This window comes from Magnolia sinica, chromosome 2 (assembly GCF_029962835.1).
Source record: "Magnolia sinica isolate HGM2019 chromosome 2, MsV1, whole genome shotgun sequence".
NCBI classification, from domain to species: domain Eukaryota; kingdom Viridiplantae; phylum Streptophyta; class Magnoliopsida; order Magnoliales; family Magnoliaceae; genus Magnolia; species Magnolia sinica.
The window spans coordinates 38836567-38857869 of record NC_080574.1 but is presented as its reverse complement, the minus strand read 5'-3'; the positions used below and the strand labels follow the sequence as shown (position 1 = coordinate 38857869).

Below are 21303 nucleotides of genomic sequence, written 5' to 3'. Positions count from 1 at the left end.
TAGTGAGGGCTACTCATATTAAAGAAGGGGAAGGAAGTGGGTTAAATTCAAGCTGGTCTTTTGTGGAGTGATATCTCGACCATTCCTGGTCAATCGGCTACACTTCTACGGTGGATTTTCATTTGCCCTCGCTTTGGCTAATGATAGGGGGTTGACTTCCAAGGTTTATTGAATTGGGTGGTTTTTCTAATTAGGCCAACATACGGGTGTATTTTTAAAATTCCCGCAGCAAAGACAGAACAAAAAACAGCGAGCTTGCTTTGTTTCTTTCGTTCTTCCGCGGCTTTTGGTTGATTATATCAAAATCCAAATGGAACAGAGAAAATATAAGTTCGTGGGTCGTTTTCAAATGGTGGTTGGAATCTTAGGTCGAGAGATCAAAGCAGCCCAAAAAGTAAAAAAAATATTTGGAGCTACCAATTCTCAGTTTGGGTTTTTACTAGTTCTGAGATCTTGGGTTAGATATCTCATCTGATTCTCACCATAAAATTTCTCTCTCTGTCTCTCTCTCTGTCTCTTTCTCTCTCCCTCTCTACAACTGTAAATGCTGTTGGGTTTTAGCTGCGAGTTCCGGCAATGGCGAGACGTCATGGATGGCAGCTCCCTGCTCACACATTTCAGGTACATTTTCATTTTTAATTTTAATTTTAATTAGTTTCTTGCTTTTTGTTATTTGTTTCAGGCGTTCTTATGGGTAAGATTATTTTTTCAGACCATGTTTGGTTGTGGGTGGTATGAAATTCCAATTGGTTTCTTTCTTTTCTTTTTTATTGTCTGACTTTGTGGTTTCGGATTTCAAGTCGCCACTTCACTGTCTGTTTGATCATCTACTTAATTTGTGCACTGTGGGTTTTATTTATTTTTATTTATTTATTATTTATTTTTTAATACTTTTTAGTCGTGGTGGAATATAATCCGCGCATCATGCACAGTGATGTTCCAAGAGAATGTGGCATGTGGGATGATGTTAGATGATCTAGAGCGCTCGTTTAGTGGGCTCCACTTTGGATGCAGCACGGTTTGAATACTCTCATTGATCTGGACCGCTCATATATTGGGCCCAACTTTGGATTAGACACTGTTCAGAAACTCCAGTGATTGGATGCTCTTGATTGCCAACTTTTGACTCCAGAAGATAGATGGTAAAGAAGGAGATTGGGAACATGGAATGGAAAACTGTGAATCAGGTGGATAGGATTACTTGTGTTGTGTGGTCTTGGAACCATCTAGACTGTAAGATCATCATGCCATGTGTATTATTTTCGTGGGAGCACATGATAAGCAGCATTATGCACAGTTTGTTCTTTTTTCTTATTAAATCTTCTAACTAGATTGTGCATTGTGGATTTTGTTATGGGCTTTTGGGTTGTGGACACAACGATTTTGGTTGTTTTAGATCGCTATGCAAGTACGCACAAGTGTTTCCAATCCAGACGAATCTTGCATTTCTGGTTTTGTTATAGACCTTTCAATTTGATGGATATCGCGCCTTTTTTTTTTAATCCTTATAATTTTAGGCCCTATTTGATAGAAGCCTAAAAAATGAGTTCATCTCATTTGAATTAATAATAATTATGTATTAGAGATATTGTTCTCTAATACATAATTACTGCTGACATGAACATGAACTTGTTATGCATTAGAGATCAATTTCTGAAATACATAATTACTCTTAACTAAAATGTAAACTCATTTTTAGGCATCTACCAAACATGGCCTGTCAACATGGTTTTCGAGTGATATAATTTTACTTGCTCCAAGCAATATTTTCACATCTACTCTATTTATTTATTTATTATTTTGCATGCATATATATTTTTTACCAAGACTATTGTAAAGTTGCTTGTATTTTACCAGTAAAATTCTCATTGGATTTGATTAGCTTATAGCATTCCCTCGCCAAAATCATAGATGGGTGTACAAGGCTTTTGAAACATAATATCTTTGTTGAACTTTAACTCGTCTATTGTTTGATTTAAAATCATTTTGGATAAACTTATCATCATCATCATCTAAGCTTCATCCCAACTACCTGGGGTTAGCTGCATGAATTTTGTTCCACCATTCCCATGTCCCGAGCTAAACCATAAGTTATCAAATTTTTTTGTTACTACCTTCACCATGTCCTTTTGGGCCTTCTCCTTGCCCATTAAGAGCCTTCAACTTGGAACCAACTTACTACTCCTAACTGGTGCAGTTCTTCATCTCTGCTGACAAGGCCAAACCTTGTAAGTCTACTTTCCCTCATCTTTTTACCTATCAGTCTACTCCTAAATTCCCTCGAATGCATTCATTTCTAATTCTATCCTTCTTCATCTTGCCACTCATCAATCTTAACTAATTCCTTGTTTCCACTCGTATTACTAGTTAAATTGTATTCTATGTACTGCACTTTAGTCCAACTAATATTACAACCTTTAGATTCTAGAGCATCTTCCATAGTTCTGGCTTTGCGTTTACCCCTTCCTGCTTCTCATTAATCAAAATCATGTCATTTGCAAAAAAAATATATACCATGGGATCTCTTCTTGTAGATGCCTCGTTAGCTTGTCCATAAGTAATGCAAAAAAGATACGTACTCAATGCTGACCCCTATTGTAAGGCTACACTATTTGGAAACTCATGTCTCTGCACCGGTGGTCCTCATGTTTGTTACCACACCTTTGTACATATCCTTTTATTATTATTATTATTTATTTTTTACACACACTTGCACCCACACACACCACAATGGGTAATCGAACCCATGATCTCTGTATTGAAACTCTTGTGAGTCTACCCTTGTACATATCCTTAATCAGCTCAACAAGTTGGAATTTTTTTAATGAAATGAAATAGAAAAAAAAGAAATTTCACTAACTAGGGTTAGTCAGTCGGGAATTGCCTGAGTAGGCAGTGAGTCTTTTTGGCTGCATCGACTAATCTTGTGTGGATCATGAGCCAAGTCGGTGTTTATTTTAGTTTATCGTTATCATGGCTCAATATCATCGTGAAGCTTCTTATCCTCATTTTCTCTTTTGTTGGTGGACAGGTTGTAGCTATAACGGTATTTTTCTTGCTAGTAGTTGCATTCTATGCCTTTTTTGCTCCATTTCTCGGAAAGAATTTATACGAATATGTGGCGATAGCTGTGTATACTCCTGCGGTTAGTACCCATTTCTCGCAATATCATTTCTGGACATATCTTTACTTGCTCCACGAATTTCTAATTATTCAATTCATATTTCAGGCACTTGCTGTGTTTTTTCTCTATGCCAGATGCACAGCTATCGATCCTGCTGATCCTGGAATATTAATTGATCATGTCTATAGATCACGTGACGCCGCTGATTTGCCTGGTGATCTGTTTTTAACAACATTTATATAAAATTAGTTTTGATTTTTGCTTATTTAGACATGTTGAAAAAAGGTTTTGTGTTGTGAAATTAGGGGATGCGGCTTCTCTTGGGGAACCAAGCAAGGTAGAGTTGAATGCAGTAGATGAATCCGCTGAGCATAGTTCATCTTTCTGTTCAAGTGTCGGGAGCTTCTTTTGTTGTTGTCTGGTTAGAGGTGATTGCTGTGGTGATGAAGATACTAGCCATCAACAAGGCAGTGATGGAGATGCTTTGTTCTGCACATTGTGCAATGCAGAGGTGTAGCCTTCATCTTGGATACAATACACCTCTAAAGCCTTTTTCTTTCATTTTATTTCTATTACTTCTCTTGCTGATCTGAAATTCATTTTTAGGTTTGTTTGCGTTTTTATGTGGATTTGATGCCCTCCCACCTTTTCCTCCATCAGGATAACTTCATGATCCAATTGAAGTTTATCCAGTTGAGGTTGTGGGGGAAAAGGTGACCTCCTTAAATGCCTGCATATTTGGATCGACATTTGAATCACCATAGGTGCCTGATCCAATGGTGATTTGAAGTACATCTAAATGGCCTTTTAGCTATTCGAATCATGATTTTAAGACTTGGACGAGTCTAATGCGAATTGTCTAACTCAACTTGGATTCGGAACTACCTGATCTAGTTCAATAATATGAGTTGTGCCCCGGACTCGGGCAAGTTGCGACTTGAGAGGACGAGTCGATCCGAGTCACTGAGTCTAAAAACCATGATGCAAATAGCAAACATATTAGCTGATGTTTCTATCTTCCGTTCTCATCCTCACTCCCACTCTCACCAAATTAGCACAAAAATCATGTCTCTATCACCCCCACCTTTACTGGTTGCACCTTTTAACTTCTAATCTCTTTGTAATTTACGTATGACTGAGGATCTAACTATTTGTGAACCAAACTGCCATTATATATTATTTGATATTTTTCTTTTTGTACATGTGCTTCCTAGATGTTGTTGCTTTGTCAGTTCAAATGGTTTCCTTTCATCCTTCTTGTTTTTTACTTCGTTAACTAAGCCCTAAAATTATCCATTTACTTTGATGTTCCTTTTTATGTGCCAAGGACATTGTTTGGTTTCTCTTTTATTTGCAATGTAATTCTGTCTATATCAATCTATATAAGATTTAAGTACTTGTGTTTAAGAATTTTCTTCGAGAACTAATCACATATGGTCAATGTTACCACAACTTGCTATACTGTACAATATTTCTGGCAAACATGCCAATTGTGTGGGACATCAGTACTGTGAAAGCTTTAGGACCCGCTATGAAGATCACCCTTGTCGAAGACCAGGATGATCTTCTCAATAGGTTGGCCTCACCTGTATGTTGAGCGAGACCGTCAGTTGTCCATTGATCTCAACTGTGGGGCCCACCTAATGAGTGGGTGTTCACTCTCCAAGTATAGGGTTGTGATGTAGTAATAAACTCGGTAAGACCGAGGTCGAATCCCAAGGGACTGATACCTGTACGTTATCTGAAACTAAGTAGAAATAGAACTAGCGTAAGATGAAATCTAAATCCAATATAAAGTGATGAATAATGGTGAGAGATTAACAGTAAAACTTAAGAGAAATTGGAGATAAGAAACTATAGATTCAGAGGATCCACTTGTAGAGATCAGGGAGATCTTATGTCTGCTTCAAAAATCATGAAAATTAAACTGAACTTCCTCTAATATAATTTTAAAGAGATGAAAGGTATATGAATTAGAGTGGATTCCATCACCAAACCATGCCTAGGAGACAAAGTCAACAACAGAATTAGACTAATTACCAACCAATCAGATGATTATGAAGGTTAGGAAGGGTACCGACATCCAACCATGCCCATGAGACGATGGCGAACAACATGGCTTCCTGACGTCATAATCAAAATAAGGAAAAAGAAATACTCAAAGCCATTGCAAACCCATTGTAATTTCAGTCACAACAGGCCATTAAAAACTAAAAATATTCCCATACTAAAATTAAATCAAAAATCCATTCAATCTAAACAAAATGCACAAGCAAATAGTTCTCCCATCACGCTACAAGCTTCACCTCTTAGCCCTAACTAAGAGGTTTAGCCACACTTAAGCATGATTAGGCTAAATCTCAAAAAGAAAAGAAAAGAAGAAGAAGAAAACAAACAAGAAATAGGAAAAACAACAAACTCTCTTTCCTGTGCTTCACGTCCTATCTGTTCCCCCAAAACTCCCCTTTCTCTAGCTCTCCTAGGACGTTTTTATAGCTACTAGGGGTGGTGGAGAAGCTGTCGCAGCAGCTACACACGCATAACGAAAGCTTTTTCGCAGCAAACTTCGGAGCCTTTAAACTTGCCACTTTCCTCGCTCAATTTTCAAAGAAACACCGTCCCTTAGGATGTTTTTGAGTGCTCTACATGATGGATGGTTCAGATTTACCATATAATGAAAGATGGTGGGCCACAACCGCCTGGAAATCCGAATTTTTGCGGATGTGGGAAAGCTTCCGCACCTCTTCGCTGTCGTGATCGGTGGGCCTCACAGGTATTTTCGGGGAAATTCACCCCGTCCATTGGATTCAGGACGAAATTTCAGTCAAGAATGGGTGGTTTTGAACGTCCATTGACGAGGCCCAGAGAAGAAATCACGCCAAAAATCATTTTGATCGTCGCAGGACCGCCTGTTTGTAGCCTCTGTATCGCGCACATGTGCACGCATGGGTGTAAAATTTCAACAAGGTTTTGTAGTATTCGAGGCGTTCTACACGATGAACGGATCAGATTGGTCGGACAGGCCATGGGTGGGGCCCACAAACTTCCGCAAAACGGACTCTCGCCGGTTGCGAAATAGGGACGCGGAAGCTTCCGCTGTGACGTTGGTGGGGCCCATTTTAGTGTTATTTTGACAAATCCAAGCCGCTCATTAAACTCCCCTCGAAAAACCAGTCAGGAAAGAGTATTTTTGGCTATACTTTGATACGGCCCACGTAATCTTTAAAGCCACTGTCCGTTTTGTGTTTGAATGGTTATAATCCCATCCTCTTTATTTCATCAAATATTGTCACCTAGACCTTGGTAACATGGAGCTTGGAAATATAATGGACGGTTTGGATTGTCCACTAGGACAATGTGTGGGGCCCACTAGCGTCTGCAAAACAGACAGTGTCCGTCCGTGGAAACGGGAGTTTCCTATTTTTGAGGAGAAGGTCGGGTCAGCGCCTGCTGACCCGTCTCTTGATTCCGGTGCGGCGCGGGCGTGTGCACGCTCCATGCACACGCTGCATGTACATGATCCGCTGTGATGTTCTTGCTAAATTCAGTCCATTCATTCAATTAGTATCTCTATTTAAGGCGTTGAGACCAGATTTGAGGCAGTTCCAGATATCAGGTAGGCCCAGAATCAACAGTTTATAGGCTGATCTGTCAGTTGGGGCACTTCCATAGTGATCCGAGGGCTGAAATTTGATATGTACGGTTAATTTATGGTCCTCAGGCCATGTATAAAGTTTCGAACCGAATGGATGGTGGGAACCCCGTGATCTTGCATTCTGAATGATTTTCGGGCCACTTGAGCTTCAGTTTCTCGATTTTCTTGGATCTCTGGCATGTAATTCCATCGATCTTGGTCCCCTAGAGTCCGTCCCTTGCCTTGGGTGTCATCAGAGCGTTAAATTCATGGTTTAAGCACCCTTTTTCAGTTCATGCTCGTAAATACCTTCTGCATCACAAACACGATTAAATCGGGCCATTGAATGGTATCATGCTTGTAAATCCAGGCAATAATTGGGTCTGATATGCAATATTTGACCCTCAACAGTGGGATGACCTGATTTTTGTTTCACGTGATCTTCATGGTAGGGCCTATTGTTTCCATGGCAACGATTTCCTACACAAGTGCCATGATGGTGGGAAGGATGGTATGGTACCACAAACTGTGGTACCTTGCCTGTATCCAGTCAGTTCTTATTTTCTTCACGAGATGGTAAGTCTTGAATTTGATGCATCAGGATGTGGATATTGTCCTGATTCCCTGGGCTATACAGGCGGGCCCATCATACAGTGAGCCGAACTTTTGATCTGATGGACCCCACTGTAGATGGGAACATACCCCCCAAAAAATCTTTCATTCTGAAGCTTAGATGAGTGGACTGTGAATGGATAGTTCAGAAAAAAAGAAGGAAAAAAAATAAAATAAAAAATAAAGCAACGGTCCAGAAGGGGAGACCTAAGACTGGATGTCAGGATATCATAATCTGGGTGATTTTTCCAACATTCCCAGACTCATCGGATCAACCGTCTGGATCATTGAGACATGGGCTCCACTTGTTTTGACTGGTTCATTAGGACACTATTCAGATCCTGTTTCATAAGGACTTGATAATTCCTCTTTCTACATATGTTTTGTCGGTTGTGTGTATAAAACTAAGACCTGGGTTTTATCTAGTCTACCAAGATGTTGCCGCATCCAGTTAGGGGAGCTCTAAAATTTCAACAATTTATAAAAAGATCATTTAACACCTCCCCCCCCAATGATATGAGAGTGATGTGGTTCTTTCTCTAGGTGCGTAAATTCAGCAAACATTGCAGAAGCTGTGACAAATGCGTCGACAGATTCGATCATCATTGTCGTGTAAGTGACCGTTGGAACTTGCTCATTGATTTGTTTCTCTGTATGTTTGACATTTCTTCAAGTGTTACAAGTTCTCTCTTTATGGTGCAGTGGTTGAATAATTGCGTGGGGAGGAAAAATTACATTACATTTCTTTTCCTTATGGCTGCAAGCCTTGTCTGGGTGAGTATAGAGAGTAAATACATCACGAGTGATTTTCCTTTGGAATGTTGTGATTAATTATGCATATGTTTCTGTACTTTGTATCCATTTTGGTAATGAGCAATTATATGGTCCTCAAGGGCCCGTTTGGACACTTGCAAAAAGGGGGGGTTTCTGGAGAAGGGGGTTTGAAGCCTGCTTTTTTGGCCAGCCCGATGAAAACCAATTGGATTGGTTTTAGCTCCTATTTAATCGAGCAGGATGGTGAAATGCGGGTTTGCATGTGCACTCAAACACGCATAAAAAGTGCCGGTTTCACTCAAAAGGTGGCATATGTGTCAAATGCCTGTTTTGAGGGTGTGTCCAAATGGGTTCCAGGACTAGGATATGCAGTATATCCACCTTTATGCTTGTACACGCATGTCCCATAGCATGTTGAGGCAGGCTTGAATCTGATGGTCTCCACCATGGATGAGGGATCTACCAAAACCCCCTTGGTCAAATGATCTTAACCGCCTATTGGTGCTCTGTGAATGGATGATTGAAAATAGGGTAAGGCGATGGTCCACATTCCAGAGAAAGAAAAAGAAAAAAAAACCAAAGGTTCGATGGATATGAGCTTCAATCCTTGGAGGTTTTGAGGACATGGTCAGATGGTCTATCCACATTGGAGCCCATCAGATGTACTGAGCTGTGGGGTTCATTTTCCCAACTCAGGGCTTGAGGATACTGCAGATATCCATTCCATTCCTGGACTGGGCAATCATATAATATCTGTTTCGCAATATTACTGATATTGAACGGCTATTTATATATTTATTTTTGCTTATGTTATTTATTTCTAATATTTGTATGTGTCAGCTTGTGATTGAATGTGGGGTCGGGATAGCAGTCTTTGTACGCTGCTTTGTTGATAGAAAGGGTACTGAAAATCAGATCAGTGATAAGCTTGGAGAAGGGTTCACCCGTGCTCCATTTGCTACTGTGGTGGTATGTACCAATAATTTTGATCCCTGCTTGTCTATTTGCAATTTCTCCAAAGTGTGCTTATATTTTCTTTTCCTGAAAAAAATTACTGAGCTTTGCTAAGCTCACATGCATGTGCAGTAGAGCTCAGGTACATGCCACAAATGTGCCAGCATGGCATGATAGGTGCGATATCCAATCCATCCATCGGAATGGGATTACTATATTGATGCTATAACCCAAGAATCAGGTTGATCCACTAGTCAGGTGGGCCACAGTTAGCAAAACAAATGTACGGCTCTGGAAAACCTTGCTGAAGTTTCTAACCCATTCACCTGTTTCTAATATTGGGGCCTACGTGCTGAGAGGACCAGATTTGGTTTTGGGAAAACATGTGGAATGCTGGACCAACCTGATGGATAGATCGGATTTTGCACCCATGTGCCATGCTGGCACATGTGGCATGTATATGAACTTTATTGCATGCACGTCTGCGCCTAGCAAAGATCCAATTATAACTTTATTGTTCTGGTCATCTGGGAACTCCTGTTTGCACTCAAGAGTGTATGTTTGGTTTCAAATGGAAACATCTTTTTTGTCTTTATAAAAGGAGCAAGTATAGTGACGTCTTAATGTAGGGGCATTTTCACACCGGGCTCGAGTGTGGTGGCCTGTGGGATGTAGGGGCACACTTGGGGTGGGTGGCCCGTGTGAAGTGGGTGGCTCGTGTGAGGCAGGCCCCACTCATGTGAGGTGGAACCTATGTGAAGTGAGGCCCACGAGGGGGGTTCGGCTGAGGTCCTAACCGGTGCGATGAAGGGCTTAAGCTATGAGATAAAGGGATTGATTCGCCATGCTCTATCAGTTTGAGCTTTTAGAGCAAGTGGTTAGTTGTCCTGCATCACGTCTTCTAGCATCTTGGGAACCCACTAGAATGGGACCCAGGTCTAGCCTCAATCTAGCTCACTAGCCAGCTGCACAACTTGACAGTGTTAAGTTGGACCCAGCTGGCCTATTTGGAACTTCCAAATGCATTTTGGCACTAGCTGATCATGTTACAGGATCCTTCTAACTGGTTGCCGGTCTGCTTCAAATAATGCTTCCAACTTGTGCTCCCTCTCCCACTTCCTAGCAGTTTATACTTGCTAACATTTTGATATAGATGCTTCCCTGCTCTCACATTTGAACTTGGTGCCGCTTCGCTTCACGCTTGTGCAACTATGTCAGACTTGGCATGTGGGACTTCCAAACATAGCTGACAATAATTGGCATGTAGAGAATGTTCCTTTTACTTGGTTGGATGCATTTTACATGTTTTTTTTTTTGTTTTTTTGTTTTTTTTTTTAAAAATATTTTCAGGCCCTATGCACGGCCGTCTCTTTGCTGGCTTGTCTTCCTTTGGGAGAACTATTTTTCTTCCATCTGATATTGATTAGAAAGGTGTGTTCTGTAAAAGTTTTGCTCCTCTATCTCTTCCATACCTTTCTAGCAATTCTTTTTGCAGCTATACATGAGATGAACACATTTTCATTGCTTTTTATTTTTATTTTTACTTGTAGGGGATTACGACATATGAGTATGTCGTTGCTATGAGAACACAAAGTGAGCCACCTGGGCCATCTGTTAATGAGGACCCACAAAGTCTGCCATCTTCACCAATCAGCTCAGTTGCCACTGGTATGAGTGGAGGAAGTTCCCTGGGGTTGCAGTATAAAGGTGCTTGGTGCACACCTCCAAGAATTTTTGTGGACCATCAGGTATACATCATATCATGCTCAACTTCAATGGCAAAGAGCCCATGAAAGTCTAAAGGTGCACATATCTCTCACCGTTTACAAATGGTTGGAAGGAATCTAGCAAGCATTTCAAAATGGCGGGATAAATATGTGCACTGACTCTTGCTGCACATTGTGCCCATAAGATCTTTTCCCATATTATATACTTGATGTTTTATTTTTCTAAATTTCAATTGGGAGGCTTTTTTCTTCTCCCCATTTCATATCTTAGTGCTATGAATCTTCTAGTGAAGATGCGGCTCCTCCAAATCCTGGTCTTGCTCTTGGTTTTTGATCTTTTATAGCTTTGACCACCAAATACCTTGCCATAATTCTTTGAAGGCTACCTTTAACACTATCAATTCTGTGCTTCTCTGCAACTTTACCATTTGTGAATTAGATGTCTCAAGTTATATTGACACAACACTGAATAAAATGGTTTTGATATTATGTTTACTGTAAATGCATAGTCGAATGATTTTGTATTATTTTAGGCAGACATCCTGGGTTTTTTGGGTAGAGATTTGCTCAATATTTTAGGCAGTGTTCGAAATATCGGTATCGCGTTAGATATCGCACCCTTGGGATACGGATATGTATCGGTTTTCGCATGGGATATATTGGTTGTATCGCATAATGTGTCACTGTTGCTGGAAACATGGGGAAACATTGGGAAATTGGTTGACTTTTTCAATGAAACTTCAGTGATTGTTAAAAAAGACATCAATACACACTTATAAATCAATACATTACAAAAAAACAAGTGCACATAATAGGTTTTCTTTGTATGGGTTCTTAATCTATGCATTGTCTAACTGAATTGATGTAAGTATATTCAAAATCTGTTCGTATAATTTATCAATGTAAGACGACGTGTGGAAACACAAGCAATACATTTAAAAGCAAAAGAGGAATCACTAGATTAGGTTATGTACATGTTTGATTTTATGTTTGGACACAATGATTGCAACTGATTTGCGAGAAATTGGATTATTTTTTTTTTTTTTATTTTTTATTTTTTTTGTTTTTTTTTTCAATTTTCTGCAACTCAGCCCATGTCTTCTATATTTCAAAAGTGAAGCTTCCAATCCATGATTTTTCATGCAAAATCATGAAAAATCATGTATTTGTAATAATTTGACACTAATTTAACATGATTTATAGAAAAAATGGATCGAAAATAAAAAATGCTCACCGGATCGAACATGTGAGATATATCCCACTACTTGTGCGTTTTGTATCGCATAGGTGGGATACAAAATATATCGTGGGATATATCGGCTAATATCATCAATATTTAAAACATTGATTTTAGGTATTGATATTGCACATGGTATCACACCTTTGAGAATGGGAAATATTGCAGTTATTGTGTAAAGTATCACTGTCCAAGGGAAACTTCAGGGAACTTGTGGAAATTTTCAATGAAACTTTAGAAGATGTTAAAGACACATGATGGTTCGGTTAGAACTCAAAAAAGAAAAAAGAAATTTTTTTATGCATAATAGTTTTCGATTGTTTAAGGGATGAAACTATGCATGGTTGAACAATCTCTTTTTATTGCAGTTTTGTAAAGGCCGAGCTCTAAGTCCTAGGGGGGGGGTTGGTAAATAGGACTATGCCAAATAAAAATTAAATGCGGGATTCAAAGATAGATAGCACAATCAAATAATAAAATAGCACAAGTAAATAGCAACCTTAAATGCACTAGTCTTGAGAGGTTGATATAAACTGAGTTCTAAGGACAACCTAACACAAAAAACTAAAGGCTTATGGCAGGACAGCCTTAATAGAATGTTTGTAAGTATCAAAAACCCAAACCAATAAAGAGGCAAAGGAAATAAACTAAGTTATTACAACATTCACCACAAGTGCATAAAGTAAATTACACCATTCATCACAAGTGCATAAAGTAAATTACAACATTCAAACACAAACAAATCCAATCATCCACCACAACTCCAGGAATTATAGGTGGTTCGTTTGTGTGTACACCAACTGTTAGCAAACAGCCACACAACTACTCCACTCCCAATAACCACACAGGATATTGGCTTTCACTATGAAATAAGGTTTTCTAAGGTTCAGCTTAAAACCTTCACAATTGTGTCTTTCAAATGGGCTTACACAATCACAAAAACCCCACAATGAGTTTTTCCTGGCTACATCTCTCAAACCAAAAATGCAGAAATTTAAATACTTATCTGAAGATTCCGATGTAGCCCGGTAGAACCAATTCGATGTAGACGTAGATATTCAATGTCCAATCTCACAAATGAAAGAGTTCTAGGTCTAAATGATTTTTAAATTAAATCAACTTGAGGCTAGCTTGATTTGATTTTGATCTCAAAAGGGTAAATCACAATTCCCCTTTTTAATACAATAGAGTTGAATAGAGATCACAAAATCAAATTCAAAAAGCTAGAAATAGAATCTGAAATGAATAAGTAATAGTTTCACAATATGCAGGAACTTATCTCTCAGAGTGATGGCTTGATTAGGCTTGGAATGAATGAAAAACTCTGAGATTCGTCCTCTATTTATAGGTTAAAATTCTGTTCCCTCGATTGGTCTAAGGATTGGTTCGACTGGTCGAAGCACCAACCAATTTTCAAAATTTTTGGTGCGATAAGATAAACCTGTTACTCGACTGGTTAAGTGGCCTGCTCGACTGGTCGAGTGGGACCAGAAAAGCTTGTTGGACTTTGAGTCGAGCACTGCACGACTGGTCGAGACTGTTCACTCGACTGGTTGAGCAGTGTCCACGACTGATCGAGCCATAACAAAAAATTCACGAAAATTCTCAACAAATCTTGGACTGGTCGAGAAACTTCTTAGACTGGTCGACCCAGTGCTTGGACTAGTCGAAAAAAAGCTTATAAACTTATACATTGACCCAAATTCAATATGCAATCAATATGACCTATACTATGGTCAATCTAGGGTCATCCATACCTTGTTCGTGAGTTTGAAACATCGCCTTGAAGTCTTGAACTTGAGCTAGACTTAAGGTAGTGATCTTGAACTTAGCTTGAGCTTTGAACTTCTGTTCTTGTACTTGAGCTTGTAGTCTTGAACTTTGTCAACGTTATTCAACTTGAATATGCAGAAAAGTTTGACGAAGACATGGACAACTTAAAATGCAGGAAGATGATCTTTCTAACTTATCAAAACATGATACTGATTCTAAATGGTTTGGCACAACAAAATTTGACAAATCTGGGTGCTGGATTTCCAATATAGCACTTACAATCTCCCCCTTTGTCAAATTTGTGACAAAACCAACTAAAGAATCATGCACCAGTTCAATAAAGAATCATGCACCAGAAATGCTACTACAACTCACTACAACTCCCCCACAATCCAATACTCCACCTCAAACCAGGCGAAGTGATTTGTAGAGTACCTGTATTAATCAAATACATATCCAAAAAATGAAAGAAAATGAAAGAGAGGAGTAAAATACCACAATCACACATCATATATATATATATATACCATCAAGAATCATTTAACATTTCTCCCCCTTTTTGTCACAATATGACAAATGAAAGAAAATGAAAGAGAGGAGTAAAAAAAAAGAGAAGAGTATGATTTAAGAGAGTGAATAGCATAAACATGTCCATAGATTAGTATTAAAATATCATCATGAAGCATAAACCGAACATGTCTAAGAACTATTTAAGCACAAGTAAAGTTAAGAGTTATTACAAACCCAACATAAATAACAGCTAGTCAGAACCAGAAGAGGGAGCAGGAATAGATGGATCAATTTGATGTAATCCCTTGTTAATACGCTGAAGGTATTTGCGCATATATTTGAATTGAGTCTCTTGAGATGCATGCAAACCTTCCCACTTCTCCTCTAAGGTTCTCAACCGCTCATCAAAATTAGATGGCTGAAAATCAGGATTAGCCTCAGAATCAGATTCTAATTCATCAAAAATATTATCCATAGTCACATCATCAGGGGGTAGTGCTTCTTCCTCTCCAGCTTCTTCAGTAGCTCCTCCAGCATCCCTATCAACTTGGCTAGGAGCCAACTTTAGATTCATCTTGTTAATGTTGGAATTGTTGAAGGGAATATGGGAAATGGGAGCTTCTCCAGTAGGCATGACAACAAGACAATGAGTAGCAAGGGTAGTCATCAAGTAAGCGAAAGGTATATCGCTATGGCCCGGATGGAGACGAAATTGAATTATCATATAGCAAATTAGAGATGGAAGACACTTGAGTACCAGAAATAACAGAGTGAAGAATACTTACCATGAAAGAAGTTAATTCAGTGTTGTTACCAGATCTTGGGTAAACATTCGAGATAAAGATACGATGAAGAACTCTATATCTGGGCAATATATGGTTGGATCAGAGTGCAATCCCAGAATTCCAATCCGAGTTCATGTTGAATAAATCTTTGGTTAACATTCGTTTTTCAGATTCAGTCAATCTTGCAACCAATGTAGATATTGGTATTCCTTCATCATTAACAGGAATATCCATCAAGTTAGAAATCAAGTGACGATCTACTGGAAATGTACCTTCTCTAAACGAAATAATGAAGGTTAAATCTTCAATAGACACATCACTAATGCATGCATACATGGCCTAGGCAATGGACCGATATGCGGGTCCGCCCCAATTCAGTATGTTAGCCCATCCTATAGCCTCAAGGAGGGGAACGATATTGAAAGGTCTAAAATGGTTGGAATTGATAGTCCGCTCAACAATGATGTTGTGGAGACGAATATCCCGCACATATTCTGGGTCCTCTTCGGGTGGTTGAAGAGTAGGCACCGAAATGGGTGTGGAACAAGAAGAAGGACCATGAGTGGTTCTCTTCTTATATCAACCTTCCATTGCAAGAAGCACAAATAGAATGCAAGAAGGGTTTATGGATTTCACATAAATCAGATTCTTTTTTTTTTTTCCTAGAAATGTAAAGAAACCACTAGAAATCTTGAAATAAACCTTAGAATCAAGCAAATAGAAGTGCAAAGAACCAAAATCCGAAAGGAAAATGGAAAAAACGTACTAACCAAGTTGCAATCGAAGGTGGGTTCGGCCAGTTGTGAAAGGGGCTGATGGAGAAGATGAAGAAAGTAAAGAAAAAGTGGTTTTACTCATCTTAAAAGCACCCTACACGTGCTACTCGATTGGTCGTGTAGACCCAAAAATGTGCAATTTTTATTAATTTTTGAAATCCAATAAATTTGCAAAAATAACAATATTCAATATGATACAAGAAGACAATAATCTCAAACCACATTACATGTACCAATATCCAATTTCAATTTAGCGAACCTGTTTATGTCAAGTGGCTTTGTGAAAATATCCGCAAGTTGATTTTCAGTTTGAACATAATCCAATGAAATAATCTTATCTTCCACTAATTCACGAATATAATGATATCCAATGTCAATATGCTTAGTTCGTGAATGCTGGATAGGATTTTTAGAGATGTTGATAGCGCTATAGTTATCACAATAAAAGAACCATAGTATCTTACGCAAATCCATAATCATTTAGCATCCTTTTCATCCACACAAGCTGGAGCACATGCATTTCCAGCTGCAATATATTCAGCCTCAACTGTGGATAGCGAAACGGAACTTTGTTTCTTACTATGCCATGAAACTAAACAGTTCCCGACATAAAAACATCCACCGCTGGTAGACTTTCGATCATCTATATTCTCAGCCCAGTTAGCATCCATTTAACCAGCTAACTGAACATTATTATCATATGGATATCAAAGGCCAAGATTGGCTGAACTTATGACATATCTCATAATTTGCTTGACAGCAATCATGTGAGATTTTTTAGGATCTGATTGATATCTAGCACAGATACCTACGCTGAATGCTATATCAGGTCGGCTCGCAGTTAAATATAATAAGCTACCAATCATACTGCGATACTGTCAAACAACCATTTACTCCAAAAGCTTAAGCTGTCAGAGTGTGGTGTATCAAAGTATATCAAGGGACTTTATCACTTCAACACCCCCCCGCACGTGTGAGGTAGGAACTCCGCACGGGAACATATTGACGAAGGTGGAGGGACACTCACACCATAAATAGGCAGGGCTTAATTTCCCGGTCCTTGGGTCGGACCTGATTTTTCCTGACCCCCCGTGGGAGAATAATATATTAGCGAGGCATATTTGCTGCTCTCGAAATTCGAACATAGGATCTTCCACTTTGATACCATGTCAAACAACCATTACGGGCCCGAAACGGTAACTTTTTTTTTAGCTCTGTTTTTGCCCTTTTTTTGAAACCTCTTGCTTCCAAACTGTTTCTAAGTCCTTCTACTACTAATTTCGACCAACCTTAGCTAGGTATTTGATAGAAAAACACATTATATTATAGATTTTTTTGAATCAAAGCTCGGTGGGCCATTTTTTAAATTCGTCAAAAATAGGTATTTATACTTTTTTAATATATTTTGCTGTTTTAATCATGTCATATGATGTGTTAATCATAGTAGAACATGTTAATGTGCATTTTACAGATTTGGGGTGCCATTTAATAATTTTTTAATATTTTTTTCTATTTACGCATGAATTTTGGCCCCTTTTTTAAAATTTGAAAAATCAGTTTTTAATGGTTGTTTTGCTGTTTTAATCATGCCATATGATGTGTTAATCATAGTAGAACATGTTAATATGCATTTTACAGATTTGGGGTGCCATTTTATATTTTTTAATATTTTTTTCTATTTACGCATTTATTTTGGCCCTTTTTTGAAAATTCGAAAAACCATTTTTAAATGATTCTTTTGCTGTTTTAATGATGTCATATGATGTGTTAATCATAGTAGAACATGTTAATGTGCATTTTACAGATTTGGGGTTCCATTTTTTATATTTTTATATTTTTTTCTATTTACGCATTTATTTTGGCCCTTTTTTGAAAATTCGAAAAATCATTTTTAATGATTCTTTTGCTGTTTTAATGATGCCATATGATGTGTTAATCATAGTAGAACATGTTAATATGCATTTTACAGATTTGGGGTGCCATTTTATATTTTTTTATATTTTTTCTATTTACGCATTTATTTCGGCCATTTTTTTGAAAATTCGAAAAATCATTTTTTAACGATTCTTTTGCTGTTTTAATGATGCCATATGATGTGTTAATCATAGTAGAACATGTTAATGTGCATTTTACATATTTGGAGTGCCATTTTATATATATTTTTTATTTTTTCTATTTACGCATTTATTTCGGCCCTTTTTTTGAAAATTCGAAAAATCATTTTTAATGATTCTTTTGCTGTTTTAATGATGCCATATGATGTGTTAATCATAGTAGAACATGTTAATGTGCATTTTACATATTTGGGGTGCCATTTTATATTTTTTTCTATTTACGCATGAATTTTGGCCTCAAAAATAATTGCAAACACCTAAATGTAAGATATTTTCATATTACATTCATTCTAATATATCTATCATTGATAGTAGATAGTTAGAAAATTAAATATATGAATTTTGTAGTCAAATTCAGGTTATCTGGTTCATAAATTCATCAGACAGTCCGATACTTCTCACTAAAGAGTGGACCGTTACACCACCATAAACATGTTCCAATTTATAAATGAATGCATATTTCGAATGCTTAGAATATTCCGGATTTAATCCATATTTTTTCATATTTTTTGGCAAAAAATAAAATAAAATTGCCCCGTTACGGGCCACTACGCCCCCGTATCGCCGTTACACCCCCGTATCCGTATCGGTTTCGGAGGGCACCATTACGGCAACCGATACCGATACCCCGGTCCTTGGGTCGGACCTGATTTTTCCTGACCCCCCGTGGGAGAATAATATATTAGCGAGGCATATTTGCTGCTCTCGAAATTCGAACATAGGACCTTCCACTTTGATACCATGTCAAACAACCATTTACTCCAAAAGCTTAAGCTGTCAGAGTGTGGTGTATCAATGTATATCAAGGGACTTTATCACTTCAACAGATACAACCTAGGATCTACACTTTTACCTGTTGCAGGTTAGAACATGTAGAACCATAAATAACATCATCAACATATATCTGCACAATGAGTATGTGATCATTGTGTTTTTTTAGAAATAGTGTCTTATCAACATTCCCCATTATAAATTTATGACTTAGTAAAAACTTAGTCAACTTCTCATACCATGTCCTGGGAGCTTGTTTTAAACCATATAGTGCCTTTTTCAGGCGATCAACATGATCAGTGTATTTAGGATCTTCAAAACCCTTAGGTTGTTATACATATACTTCTTCATGTAAATCACCATTCAAGAAAGCACTCTTGACATCTATTTGATAGATTTTGAACTTTTTGAAACAAGCAATGGATATAAATAATCTGATAGATTCAAGACGAGCTACTGGGGCAAAGGTTTCATCATAATCGATACCTTCTATCTGAGTGTACCCTTATACAACCAGTCTTGTCATGTTTCTTATAATATTTCCTAATTTATCAAATTTATTTTTAAATATCCATTTAGTTCCAATTATATGTTTATCATTAGGTCTAGGAACCAGATACCATACATCATTCCTTACAAATTGATTCAGTTCATCTTGCATGGCTACTATCCAGTTTTCATTAGTAAGCGCTTCTTTTACATTGGCCGGCTCAATCTGGGAAGTGAAGGACACATAATTAAATATGTTTTCTAGTTGTCTTCAAGTGCTCACACCAGTGAGAGGGTTCCCAAGAATTTGATCAGTTGGATGGCCTTTAACTAATCGCAGTTCAGTGACATTTTGACTGGCTGAAGAGTCTAGTTTATCAAATATGGAGACTTCATCATCTTCTGAACTAGAGACAGGTGTATTCAAGTGGTCATCTATAATCACATTAATGGACTCTTGAATAACACCGGTTCTCTTGTTGAGAACTCGATACGCTTTACTATTTAGAGCATACCCTAGAAAAATCCCTTCGTCACTTCTAGTGTCGAACTTCCCTAAATTTTCACGATCACGCAAAATATAGCGCTTGCTGCCAAAAACTCGAAAGTATTTGACTGTGGGCTTCTTATTGAACCACAGTTCATATGCAGTCTTATCATTTGATTTTCTAGTATAAACGCGGTTTATTATATAGTATGCATGTTCACAGCTTCAACCCATATATTTTTAGGTAATTTCATGCTATTTAACATAACATTGGCTATTTCTTGAAGCACATGGTTTTTCCTTTCAACAACCCCATTTTGTTGAGGTGTCTTAGGTGCAGAAAATTCATGCGATGTGATATCCCGTGATCGTTACAGAACTCCTCAAAATTACTATTATCAAATTCCGATCCATGGTCACTTCGGATTTTCGAAAATTTGATTTCTTCTCAGTTTGGATACGCTCCAGTATCCTTTTCACTTCATCGAGAGTTTCAGACTTTTCTCTCATGAAAGCTACCCATGTATACCTGGTAAAGTCATCTACTATTACCAGAATGTATTTCTTACTGCATCGACTCTCCGTTCTAGTAGGTCCAATGAGATCCATGTGGATGAGTTCAAGGGGTCTGGATGTGGCACTGGAGTTCACTTTCTTGTGAGCATTCCTAGTTTGTTTCCTAATCTGACATTCGCCACAAATTTTATTCATTTTCTTTAATTTGGGTAGACCTCTTATTAACTTGCTTTTGCTCAGTCTATAAAGATTATGGTAGTGTACATGTCCAAGGCGTTTATGCCATAATTCAGTCTCATTGGTTTGGACCATGCAGCACGATAATTTAGACGAGCTATAGTCACTGACTATATAACAATTCTCATATGTTCTGCGACCAGTCAATATCACAGAACCTTTCTCATTAGAAATTTCACATCCTAGGTTAGTGAATTTTACGCTATGCTTATTATCGCAAATTTGAGAAATGCTTAAGAGATTATGTTTAAGATCTTCTACAAACAAAACATTCTCAAAAGGAGGAAGATTGAGGAGTTGAACCATACCTTGGCCAATTATTCTGCAGTTGCTACCATCACCGAAAGTGACTGAACCATTAGTCATATCTTTAAGGTTGGTGAGCAAATCTTTGTCACCTATCATGTGTCTAGAGCAACCACTGTCTAGGTACTACTTTGATTGACTCGAAGCCTTGAAAGCGGTGTGGGCAACCAAACAAGTAACCTTAGGGACCCATTTCATTACTGTTTTGGGTTTTGGAGCAATGTTGATTTTTCTATACTTGTAGTTGTTATACATTCTACCATTAGAGTTAGATTTCAGAAGCTCCTTAAGTAGATCCACAATTTTCTCAGCTAAGGGGTTATAATTCTGATTTCTAAAATTGATATGGTTATTTTTAGATTTAGTAGTCAGAAAAGTTTTAGGATTTTTAAAACCATTTTGATTAAGACTTTTCCCTTTTGAGTTGGAGGTCTCCCCTTTAACAAACTTAGGAGGTGTAGACTTACATTTTAGAGG

The 21303-nt window shown here is 38.0% G+C and overlaps 1 protein-coding gene across 2 annotated transcripts in view; it reads left to right on the top strand.

Annotated features, from left to right (window-relative positions):
* Positions 1-260: 260 nt before the first annotated feature.
* LOC131236987 (probable protein S-acyltransferase 19) overlaps positions 261-21303 on the top strand; it is a 32304-nt gene continuing 11261 nt past the window's right edge. Inside the window, exons 1-9 of one of the 2 annotated variants that reach the window (XM_058234588.1) lie at positions 262-621; positions 3032-3145; positions 3230-3338; positions 3430-3635; positions 7914-7982; positions 8073-8144; positions 8985-9113; positions 10449-10529; positions 10649-10846. In XM_058234588.1, the coding sequence (XP_058090571.1) occupies positions 577-621; positions 3032-3145; positions 3230-3338; positions 3430-3635; positions 7914-7982; positions 8073-8144; positions 8985-9113; positions 10449-10529; positions 10649-10846 (1023 nt within the window). In that variant the 5' untranslated portion in view covers positions 262-576. Of the gene's footprint in view, positions 622-3031; positions 3146-3229; positions 3339-3429; positions 3636-7913; positions 7983-8072; positions 8145-8984; positions 9114-10448; positions 10530-10648; positions 10847-21303 lie in introns of both variants that reach the window. The other variant, XM_058234589.1, reaches the window with a different exon arrangement.